Source organism: Cololabis saira, chromosome 13 (genome assembly GCF_033807715.1).
Source record: "Cololabis saira isolate AMF1-May2022 chromosome 13, fColSai1.1, whole genome shotgun sequence".
Taxonomy (NCBI): Eukaryota; Metazoa; Chordata; class Actinopteri; order Beloniformes; family Belonidae; genus Cololabis; species Cololabis saira.
The window spans coordinates 12,701,285-12,714,040 of NC_084599.1; the positions used below are offsets into that span (position 1 = coordinate 12,701,285).

Genomic DNA, 12,756 nt, shown 5'->3' on the forward strand with positions numbered 1-12,756 from the left:
AAGGAATAAGATATGGAAAAATGTATCAGCTCCTCTGCAGATATTGATGCACTCAATAGTGGTTTATTAGCTTCACTTTCAAATGTCAGTTTAACTTTTATTTATTCATCCTTCAATGACTGAGGGTTGCTTGGTAAACAAAAACTGAGAGTAATATAAAAGACAAGACGAGACATTTACATAATCAGAATTCAGTGACAGCATTCCTCCGATGGGAAACAGAAACAGATTCTTAATTAGGATTTAACAGAGCGAGACAATGAACCCAATTACTGGGGGTTGGAAGAGTCTTCCTGGCCGCAAACTGTGGCAGGAGCTCTTAGATGTTCACAAACAAATCAATCTATGGGCAATGCTAACCACAATACCCGAAGACAACGACAGAACGTTATCCTCTTAAACTTCCAACAATACAAAAGCATTTACAGAAGGAAGCCTGCGTCGACAACTGAGCATGAATGTAAGACCATTGAGTCATTTCGCTGTATTTTCCTTCTCTTCTTTTTCTTCCTGCCAATTCCATTTCACTTTTAAACTAATCTTGTTGGAATTGCTTCCAAAAAACAATTGTGAGAGTACAATTTTATCACCGGCACATAAGCAGCTTTGGAAAGGATGTACAAATGTAATGTGGACACTGCATTCCTGTAAAGGTCTTCAACAAACTGAGCTGTTCATGACAGTGAAACAGCCAACCTTTCTCCCCAGGGTGTAGCGGCTGCTGGTTCCTATGGCAACTGGCACAAAGCTAATGTGAGCGACAAGTGATAATAGCTGACAGAAAAAGTGAGTGCAAAGGCATTGCTCCCCTCTGGATCTTATTATCAGCTTAGTGGTCCTCACCCACTCTCTCCTAGATGTCTAAATTCCTCCCCTTCTTGCATTTCTTCTCTTCAAACTGTATTTTTATTTTTTCTCTCCACACTAATCTCCCAGCGGAGAAAATATACAGACTCATTGATTGGTATCTCTCCCATTCGGTCACAACGAGAGTACTTTTCTTTTCTAGTCACATTGCCCAGAACTGGTTTGGGCCCGATCCGGAAGTTTTCTGTATCATTCAGAGAAATCAAGATGCTTTCACCCAAAATAACAAGGACAGAAATTGAAGAGAATTCCAGGCATGTCCAACTGAGAAGAGACTCTGCAGCAGTACCAGCACACATGAGAGAGATTTACGAGTGTTATGAATGTTATCAATTGATTTTGGACACCATATTATATGAAAACTGCCATATATGAAGACTGAAGAGTGTGAATCTCCAACTGTCAGAGCATGAAGCGAGATAACTGGGTTAGTGAGTTCCACCGAGTCTAAAGCCAGGCTTTCCAGTGTCACGAAGGTGACTAAATCCCCAGGGTAACAATGAACTCAGATTTTTGGATTAAATTGTCTCTAAAATCCGTCTCTAATCCTTTTCATGATCACATATCAGATCAAATAACGGTGACACAGGATTCAAATATCATCAAGCAGAAGAACTGAATGTTGATGTCACATTTTAACCAACCGATGTTGATTTAAAAAGTCAGGCTTTTAAATAACTGCCAGACAAAATAATAATTCACCTTAAAAATCTGCCAAAGTGCATTTTAACTGTCAAATTTATTCATAATATAATCATATTTCACTATTTTCCGATCTGATTCTATTGGATGGCTGATCCCGCGGGTAATTTAACCTCTTACTGTCTGAAATTGAGTTGAATTGACAACTTGTGATTATTGTTAACATTATGTTTGTTTTTGCTTTCTGTATTTTATAACTTTCACTGTTAGTTTAGATACATGCATTAAAAAAAAGTATGTGGTTAGAATCATGCAGTTTCTAGGTTAAGTTTGGAAAACACTAAGGCCTGCCCTAAAAAGGAACAGCTCAAAAAATCAACCACATGAGTACCACCAGGTTTTTGTTGTAATTTCCTATTTACATTTGCTGTCATTGTTTGTTGAGTTTATGCATAATAGACTTTTGGCCAAATTCCCAGAATGCATCAGGGCTGCGGAAACTCTCATTTGCTTTAAGTCAAGGTTGAAAACCTATTTATTTACTGCTGCACTTCAGTATGTGGGTTAACAGCTGCACTCTAAGCTCAACATGACTGTCACAAAAAGTCAGAGTCAGCATAGCTTAGGTGAAATCATCAGTTTTAATGTGCAAGACTGCTTTTGTATCAACCAAACAATAACATTTCTCTACTGTAATGAATAAAGGACAACTGATGGATGTTATCCCCATTAAAATGTTTTAAAGGGTGATATTATGACAATTTTATCTCTAACATCTAATTAAGAACTTCACTGGTTTGTACTGCAATTAAATCTATTGACACATAACAAGACTTGCAGGGCCACTTTAGGTCAAACACACTGACAATCGTTTCCCAAAGCCACAAATTCCTGTTGAAAACCTTAACGCAGAACTTGGCACTTTTGCACTAGGACTTACTGAGCCCGACTCGGCCCGACTCGGCTCGTCACGCTTTTACCCGTTTGTTTTTCCACAGCCAGGTGAGAATTGGGGGGGTTGGGGTGAAGCTGCTGTGACGTACTCGATTGCGCAACCGCTTTGTTCGTGTCGGCGCAGATGAAAAATCAGCTGGAGCCGCGAGCGGCTGAGAGTAAAACAGCCCGTCTACATCCCTTTTTTAATTCTCTCGACAGCCACCAGGTTTATGAACATCTGCACCTCAGAGTTGGATCACCAAACAGACGTTTTGCGCTTTATAATAAAATCGCCGCGAGCCGCGGGTCGCTCTCCCGCTTACTCCCGCTTCCTGATTCAAACGTCTGCCGGCCCCGCCCCCGACCAATCAGTGGCGTGGAGGGTGGTGATGTCAGAAATAGTCCCGGCTCAGCCCGCAAATAACCTCGCCAGAATGGTTACAGAAAAAGTATCGGCTTGGAGCGGCTTTACCCGTCTCAGCCCCTAGTGCAAACGTGCAAGACGGGGCTGTACCGAGCCGGGCCGGGCGGAGGCGGGACTAGTGCAAAAGCGCCACAACTGGTGGTGCTGACAGAGATCTGCATTGTCGCAAAGCCATCATTTCCAGTCATTTCTTGTTTGGATCACATATGTGTGTGTGTGTGTGTGTGTGTGTGTGTGTGTGTGTGTGTGTGTGTGTGTGTGTGTGTGTGTGTGTGTGTGTGTGTGCGTGTGCGTGCGTGTGCGTGTGTGTGTGTGTGTGTGTGTGTGTGTTTGTGTGTGTGTGTGTTTCTGCATCGTATAATGATCTTGGTGAGTAAATCCTCTACTTTTATTTTAGAGGCAGCTAAATTGGTGTGTAGGTTCAAATATATATGTATCCTTGTGTTAAAAAAGTAACTTAGACTCTCATTCAAACCTGCCTGTATCAATATTCAGTAACGGACAGGAAAACAGACATCTCGGGTTGATATATTTTTTGAGGAGACGGCAGCTGAGATCCCTTTACTCTTCAGCTTCAGGTTAAACTACAGACTTCCTCTCCTACTGGAAAATATTCCTTTGAAATTCCCACAGGGTGAAATTGAAAATCAAAGATGCATAATATTTTTTATCAGCACATATAATGATGATCATCTGGAGCCTGTTTCCGATTCTACAATGAGCAGGCATCATGCAGAAGGACAATAACACAGACATGCCTGAAGCTGCTTGTGTTGAGTCTGCTGCCTTTTGCTGGGGAGAAAAGTCTGTCCTTTAAAGTTGAATATGATCTCCCCAGAGCTACAGTCTATTATGTACTTCTGATAAGTATGAGCACATTTTCAAAGCAATAATAATAGAAACACACCCAAACAGACAATTACCATCAACAAAAGCTGTGTTTGAATGCTTTAGTCTATTTAACTTTGTTACTTTCTAATTGCACTAACAACATATGCAAGAAACATTCAGTCACAAAGTAACAGTATCATCATATAAATAAACAGAAAAGCTAATTTTTCACATTCAAAAGATGTTGTTAGAATTAAACATGTTCTGACTTGATCTTGATCAAATAGTCTATCTGAAGCCATTTAATAATAATGTTGCGATGGGGGATGAAACATATCTGTTCAAAATTCTCTTTTAAATACATTTCAAATTAAAATCCCACAGCCAGCAGAGCTCCTTCAAAGAAAACCTACTTTTAACTCGGATTCTTCTCATACAGCTACGACTCCAATCTTAGCCCTTCCTAACATGTCCTTTACTAAAAATCTTGAGAATAAGCAACATTAAGGACAGGAAAAACAAACTAACAGCCACATCATCGAAACATGTCACCAAAAACAGATGCAAATGGCCAGAGATTATCACAAATAGTGAGGAGAGGGAAAAGAATAAGTAGAGCAGAGGAATATCAATAAAACCAAAAGAGATAAAATATCAAATGAAAAGCTAGGCAGTGCAAAACTTTAAATTAATTTCACAGCATATAACCAAGAAAAACTGTGGAACTGCCAAAGCAAATACTACTCTGCCTCTATCAATAGTGTGGTGCTTTTATTTTATTTGGGTTAAATGAAAGTTTTTGTCACTGAAGGAATTTCCTTTGAAGAATCAAATGAAGAGAAATCCTAAACTGGAGAACCATCAGTCACATGAAGTGTAATGTGACATCTGATTTGAAAAACCAAACTAATTGTAGAGGATTGTCAGCAGTGTACTTCTTTCTTCTTTTTTATCATTTCAATGTTTTTATGGATTACTCATTTGCACATACTAAAGGAAAAAAATCTGTGCTGACTTTTCTTTCATCATTCAGTGCGTAGGTGTGAATATCTGACAGGAGTTTGGCATTGAGATTCTTGGAAGCATCTACAGTACCTGAGGTCCTCTCGACAGAAGCTGCACTGTACATTTGTATACCACCAAAGAGCAAATAGATCCCTTTCAAACCTGATAATTAAACTCATAGACCAGTGTACGCACTCACGTATTTTCATCGTGTCTTCCTGTGGCTTTTGTGCTCCACCTTGTTGTTTAGTGTTTTACAGACAGATGAATAGAGAAGAGATAGAAGCAGTGAAAAAAGCAGGCCCATCTCGAAGAATATCTTGATACAGAGCAGCCTCTAAATTAATGTTGACTGTGAGAGAGGCTAACCCTCAATATTTGCTCCAGGACTTACACTCAGACGTTTCCTCTCAAGCATAATTATCCGGGTCAGTGCAAACTGGAGTTATTACAAGTAAGCTAATGAGGAGAAAGGATGAAACTCTTCAGCTGCACATTTAAATGTCTGCTTGAATGTCCATAAGGATATGTATGCATGTCCAAACATCCAAAACAACACATAATACTGTGCCTTTTTTTTCTCAATCAAAATGCAAGGAATCGTTTAAGGACACATTAATACGAAGTGGAATATTCAAAAAACATTTGGCTATCTTTCAAAGGGTGGGAATCCAAGTTTAACTACAGGTCAGGCTGTGCAATGCTCAAGATCTACAACCCTGGGGTAGCATGTTAAATATCAAAGTTCATGACCAGAAACCATACAGAAATGCTGAACAAACATGTCTTTTGTGAAAGAAATACCAAAAGAGAGCCTCTTGTATCTAAAAAGAACATGGCAGCTCAGCTTTGGTTTGAACAGCTGCATCTAAATTAACTATCGTATTTAACAAACCATTAAGTCTGTTCATTATAAGGTACAACATCAATGAACCGGTCTGTTTTCATATATAAGGCGCACCTGGTTATAGAGAAAAATTAAGGATTTTAAGTGTGCCTTATGGTGTGGAAAATACGGTACATACGTTTTGGAACAAAGTCTTTGGACAGACGAGACTAAAATCAAGTACAACATGTCATCCAAAACTCTTCATATTAAGTATCAAAGATGGTGGTGTAGTAGTGATCACAGGAGCTGAGCACCTTACAGTCACTGACCAGTTACAACCGTGAACTACTGTATTTCTTCGACTTTCTTTTAAGCAAGTTCTGCAGTGGTGTAGGAACATATAAATCAGTAGGTTTTTTTTGTTTTGTTTTGTTTTTTATATCCTCTTTCCAACCTTTCAATTTAAAACCCAGATGCTTCGTCCTGATTAACAAGGTCCTCATTACAGTTTTTTCTGAAAGCTTAGGCGCTAATTATGTTCTTGTAGCACAATTTCTAAAACTATTAACACACATAGCAAAACCACTCACTGAGTTAGCCAAACTACAGTAAAAGCACAAATACTGCTTTGCACTCAGTTTGTAATTTTGTAACACACACTTTTCAAAACTGTAGGCACAATTCACTGCTTACACTCAATTGCCAAATTTCCAAAACACTCCTAGCAAAATTATACACATGTATGGCTATTATTTACACTATTTTGCCAACTGCCTGGCACACTTTCACATGTGAAAACAATTTTAGAGAATTAGTTCACTTTGCAATCAGCCTAAGCACTATGAATAAGCCACAGGTAAGCTGTCTGTGTGGAGTACAATGGAAGGAGCAAGAAGAGTAAGAATCAGAGGAGGCCGAGGAAGAGGACGTGTAGGTGAAGGAATTGGAGGAAGAGGACGTGGAGGTGAAGGAGTTGGAGGAAGAGGACGTGGAGGTGAAGAAGCAAGAGGTTTAGAGGAAGTTAGAGGAAGAGGACAAGGAGGAGCAAGAGGAGGACGAGGAGGGGGAAGAGGAAGGGCCAGAGCAGACCTGATATATCATCATATGGGACAATGTTAGTTTCCATAGGGCTGCTTTGGTCCGCAACTGGTTTACCGATCACCCACTCTTCATGGCACTCAACCTCCCCCCATACTCTCCATTCTTAGTGTAAATCCAATTGAAGAGTTCTTTTCTGTCCAGCGCTGGAAAGTCCACGACCGCCTTCCCCATCAACACGCAGCCCTTTTACAAGCAATGGAGGAGGCATGTGGAGATATTGAGCAGGCATCATGTCAGGCCTGGATACGGCATGCAAGGAGGTATTTTCCCCAGTGCCTTGGACTGGAGGACATCGCATGCCATGTGGATGAGATTTAGTGGCCGGACCCAGAGAGACGGCATGATGTAGGCTGATTGTCTTTTTTTTGTGAATTTATTATTTTGTGTTCTGTGCTGTGTCTTTGTTTTGACGAGTGTGAATAAACACCAATACTTGAAGTTTGGATCCCTGTGTGTTTACAGAACTATGACAAAAGTATGACCTCAAACTGACCTAGCCACCTTGTGCACAGAGAAAGAAAAAAGCCAGATGTGTTTTGTATTCATACCATCAGTGTGTAGTTGGAACATTATGTGCTTAGTAAATGATGGCATGTGTTTACTGTCTGATATGAAAACACCATTTTTACTAAGGTGTGTAGAGTTAATCAAGCTGTGTTTGCTTTTGCAAGAGAACTATAAAGTTTTGATAATTTGGTGAAAGGTTTTCTCATTTGTGTGTAGAGTTTAGCAAAAATAGCCAATGTTGCAAAAAATGTGCTTAAGGATTCAGAAAAAACTGTAACAAAGCCATGCAGAGCAAAAGTCCGTTAGTGCCAGTAGTCAGAATGCAATGCAAGGAACCAACAAAAAAACATAACTAAGTTAATTTTACTCGCATGTGATATTTCATTTCAGTTAGTTTTGGATCATTATTTGAATTTCCCTCAGGATTAATAAAGTATCTATATATCTATCTATCTATCTATCTATCTATCTATCTATCTATCTATCTATCTATCTATCTATCTATCTATCTATCTATCTATCTATCTATCTATCTATCTATCTATCTATCTATCTATCTATCTATCTATCTATCTATCTATCTATCTATCTATCTATCTATCTATCTATTAATTATAGTTTTTATTTAATTTTCATTTTATAAAAAAGACTAGTTTTTTTTTATTTAAATTAAGAGGATTATCTTTCAGTTCAGTCTTAGTTTTCGTTAATTATAATAACTGACACACACACTTGTGTTCTTCATCAACACAGTCTGCTAGCTTAATGCCTGGAGACCAATCCCAACCTGAATCTGCACGGTTCTGAGCTATGGGGTGGTGAGCAAATGAAGACAAAAGCCTTAAAACCTCGACACTCAGGAGAGAAGCGGCGCATTGTGTAAACTCATCACGACCACCTCTCTGTATTTCCTTTTGTATTATCATTTCCCATTAACTTATAAGTGGATATTCTCCCAGACATATGGTCCTAAAGTTAATTTGCTGGCACATGATTGCGGTTCATCAGCAGAATGCAGCAGGTATCAGGTACATGGCGATTAAGTGAATGTTGTTGACTGGCGTCACGTCGAAAGATTAGACAGCTAAAGTCAAAATTCAATTATATCATGACAATTATATTTGAGACAATATTGCCTATCTAGAGGTGTCACTGCGATAAAAACAAGTTGTGATTATCTTGTCTCATTGCAAATTGAGAATAATATTATAAGTGTATATATAAATATATATGTATATATATATATATATATATATATATATATATATATATATATATATATATATATATATATATATATATATATATATATATATATATATATATATATATATATATATATATATATATATATATATATATATATATGGACTATAGAAGTTAAAAACACAAAAACCCCACACAAGTACAGGAAGAATGCACAGAGTGGCATCCTGTCAACATTATTTATCCCACTCCTGCCCACATGATTTGAAAGTGAAATATGGAACTCTTAGAGCTAATCAGACTTTAATGGAAGTGGCAAATAATGGCCAAACACTGCACTGGTAACAAATCATATGTCCTCCATTCTTCTCTCCTCCTACATCCATCTCTGCAGCCGTCGTTATATTTTGGCCTATAAATAAATGGCAAAGCTGTAACTCAAGCAAATAGAGCTGCCATCCGGGGAATGGCTGGCAGGGAGCTGTGGGGAGGTACGCAGGCCAACGGAATAACAATTAGCCCAATTTTCATTTGTACAAATGGCGTAAATTCAGATTGCTTGATGCTTACAGACTAGCTACGATAGACAGGTATGTAAGAGCAAGGAAAGGAAAGACATTTTTAAACGATCAGTTGAGAAAAGTGATTAAAAGCTCTCCATAGTGCATTATGATCAAATGATGACAACATTTTAAATTCTTTAGGAAAATATGACCATTTGCTGAACAGACTTTTGTTCTAAGGTTTTCAGTCTCCTGTGTACTTGTCAGAGGTAAATATTTCCTCGAATAATACCCACACAGTTTGCACTTTTCACTCATGAATTTTCTGAAACTGCCCGTGCAGCAAGAATAAACCAGATCCAGTACCAGAGTCAAGGCCAACGCTTGACCCGTTTAGAAAACTGTTCACAAGTTGCACCAGCTCCAGCTGAACTGCCGAGCAACACTTGCATTGTAAGACTGCTTTTTAAAAGACTGTAGTATTCCAAGTATCAATTTGATTTTCATTTAATATTACTGGTGCATGAAGCTTTATGTATGTGCAGTTTCTATATTATTATTCCATAAAAACAGCAGTGGGCGAAATGAGTTGAGCACTGGGTGAATTTTGATCACTCTGCACAGCTGCTATCAGTCTAAAACAGCTAACTCACATATTGAGAATTAACATAACATGTTTTTCCTTGCCTCTGGAAAAACGTATTACTTACAATTTCTATATAATTATATCAGAGCACTGAACAGTTTCATGACAAGACTTTCTGTGGAGTATACGACTCATGCAGCTGGAAGTGCCAGACAGCATTCATCTCCATCTAACCATTACTTTTCACATAATCCTCACTCTGCTTGTACATATGAGCACATGCACTTTGTCCCTTAAGATGTTAAAAGCTGATAATTTAGTAACCTCTGAGAGAAAATGGACCTGGATGTGTGGCTATGTTGACTCCCATTAGAGACCTGAGAGGCTGAACACCAGAACAAACACTCTTAAGTGATTTCTTATCTTCCAGTCTCAGCGACTGAGATGTTACAGTAACTTATGTGATAAAGAATGCAAATGAAGGGAGCGCAATTAAATTGCTCACACATGAACTGATAATATAACTTGAAATTGGATACACTACTACTTGGCTTTATTTTTCCTTCTCTTTAACAGCTATGTTCACCTTTGTGTAATATATGCATTCATAGACTATAGAAGTGTAAATCTTCCTGACACTGATTTAAAAAAATAAATAAATAAGAAAGAAAGAAAGAAAGAAAGAAAAAGAAAAAAGAAATTGTACTTTAATGAACAGTACTCCACAGCAGTCTGGTTTACATCCACAATGAAGTAACTCATTTTTTAAACTGTATACTAGTACAGAAGTCTTGATTGGTACGCAGTGTGCAACTATTAAGCCATTTTGGTAGAGCATTACAGCGATCCGGGGAAGTGAGCTCTGTCGCAGGCTTTTGCTGCAGTGGTCATTACTTTATGGGGTGTAGTCTGTTGCACCCTGACATTCCCCCAAAAGTAGCAAACCAACTTCCCACATACAACTTAATTGTTCATTGTGTGATCATTAATAGTCAAAATGACCCTGACTTTTTCCCTGTTACTGGATTGTCATTGTCTGTGCAGACTTCTTGATTTGCTGGTGAACATTTGGTTTTAATTCCTGCTCTCTGTTTGACTACAATGACTCAATGTTTTTTAATCATAATGTTTATAGATCAATTTTAACTGAGGTGGATTCAAACAGACAAATGCATATACGGTACACCTTTAGTACGGATATGTGTGAATTTGAAAAGTGGGAGAAACCAGCAGCATGTTTGCATGTCCTCCCCCAGACTGATGACAGAGAATATCAGATAGACAAACCGATGTGTTGCGTTCCCAAACAGCTCTACGTTGTATTCTTCTGTTCATGGGACATCATTTTAGAAATAATGTTTTGCAAATGTTAACCTCCTTCTTGTTTTTTCTTTCTTTTTTTTCAGGGAAATTGTTTGTCTTGGTATTTGTTCATGGAGCCCTGCTCTGATCAACGTGTGGCCTGCATCATTGCCTCCCACCAGGATCTTCCAGGTACTCCCAAAGATTTTCAGATGCCTTCAGTTGACTAGTTGATGTCTTTTTATCTCTCCCTCTTCTTTTTCTTTCTTTTCACATATTTAAATTACAAACACTTTTCACATTTCCATCTTCACTTTCTGATATGCTAAATATGTCTCTTATTTTGTAATGACATAATTATAATCAAACTTGTGAATCATGTCCAAAGTACACATTATTTCTATTTGCTGTGGACATTTCATATAAAATACATTCTCCAAACACAAATTTTGTTAGCATCAGAAAAAAATTAAAATGTATGGACTTATTTCAGGATATACCAATAATAAAATAAAAATGTTAAAGACCAAGACATGGGTGCAGAAATCACGAGCATCATCATCAACACCAGTGTTCAGGACTTAAATAATTTATCAATTGATCTGTTTATCTGTTATAGGCTACACCACCCCCCCTCCCCCCCAGAAATTGTAACACAGATAAAAGCTACAAGGTTTGTGTGGAGGCAGCTCTTAGGTCCCACGGGAGCATGTGTTTGTATTACTCTGTCTCTCATTCCTAATTCTGCCCGTCAGCATCAGTTCCTCACACTTTTCACCAATTTAGAGCAGAAATGTGAATTTGCAACTGTGTTACAGTGTAGAAGATGGAACAGTTAAGATTCAGGAGAGCAGAGCATAGAATAGAATAGAATAGAATAGAATAGAATAGAATAGAATAGAATAGAAGAGAAGAGAAGAGAAGAGAAGAGAAGAGAAGAGAAGAGAAGAGAAGAGAAGAGAAGAGAAGAGAAGAGAAGAGAGGGTGTGACCAGTACTCGAGTTGTAAAAAAAAATCAGGGGGGGTGGTGGATTTTATCATATGGGGACAGATAATTTATGCTGATTACAAATAATATAATATATTACAAATAATAACACTGACCAAAACACCTGCAGAAATACTGCAGGAATGACATAGCAGCAGTTAAATGCAGCCTTCTGTAAGCTTTAAATATCCACTGGGCTTACATCAAATACATCAAAACACAACAATAAAAAACAGTTTTCTGAACTTATCAATATGACTCTGTCCTTCACAGGATAAGTAAAATAGATCACTGCAGAAACTCAAAATCTTAACAAGAATATTTGTCTTATTTCTAGTTAAAATGTCTCATTTTAGTAAAAAAAAATCTCATTACACTTAAAACAAGACTCATCACTGGAAAAAACAACAATTTTCACCTGTTTCGAGTAGATTTTCACTTGAAATAAGTAGAAAAATCTGCTAGTGGAACAAGATTTTTTTGCTTGTAATGAGAAGATAAATCTTGTCCCACTGACAGATTTTTCTACTTATTTCAAGTGAAAATTTACTTGAAACAGGTGAAAATTGTCAAATAAGTTATTTTTCTGGTGATGACTCTAAATGTTGAAATAGCAGTAAAACCACATTCATTGATGAAAAGACATAAGGGATGGAAAGGGGGGATGGCAGTTTTACAGGGGGGGATGATTTTCACAGTTTTTATTTCAACTCGAGTACTGGGTGTGCCAGATGTGCAGGTGCCTACCTGAGGTAACGCAGCGGCTCTACGGCTTCAGCCTCCGCCTCAGCTGAGCTGTGGTTCATCTTCTCCATCTGCTTTCACCCACAACAACTCGGCAAACACAAGAAAGGATGAGCTGTCTCTCCCAAAGAAACCACTTCCGTTCCTTCTCCCTGACACACTGATTCAATAAACACGCTGTCCTCTTTGCCTGAGGATAGACTGAAAATCTATATGGGCTCCTGTTCGCTGGCTCTCGTCTCCGCTGCTCTTGATTGGCTCGGATGCTGGAAGGTAATAATTACT

General features: G+C 38.1%; 1 protein-coding gene across 2 annotated transcripts in view; it reads right to left on the minus strand.

The window, feature by feature from the left end:
- yjefn3 (YjeF N-terminal domain containing 3) overlaps window positions 1-12,756 on the minus strand; it is a 56,129-nt gene extending 43,373 nt beyond the window's left edge. The window contains exon 1 of one of the 2 annotated variants that reach the window (XM_061737737.1): window positions 12,475-12,756. In XM_061737737.1, the coding sequence (XP_061593721.1) occupies window positions 12,475-12,542 (68 nt within the window). In that variant the 5' untranslated portion in view covers window positions 12,543-12,756. The remainder of the gene's footprint in view (window positions 1-12,474) is intronic. The other variant, XM_061737733.1, reaches the window with a different exon arrangement.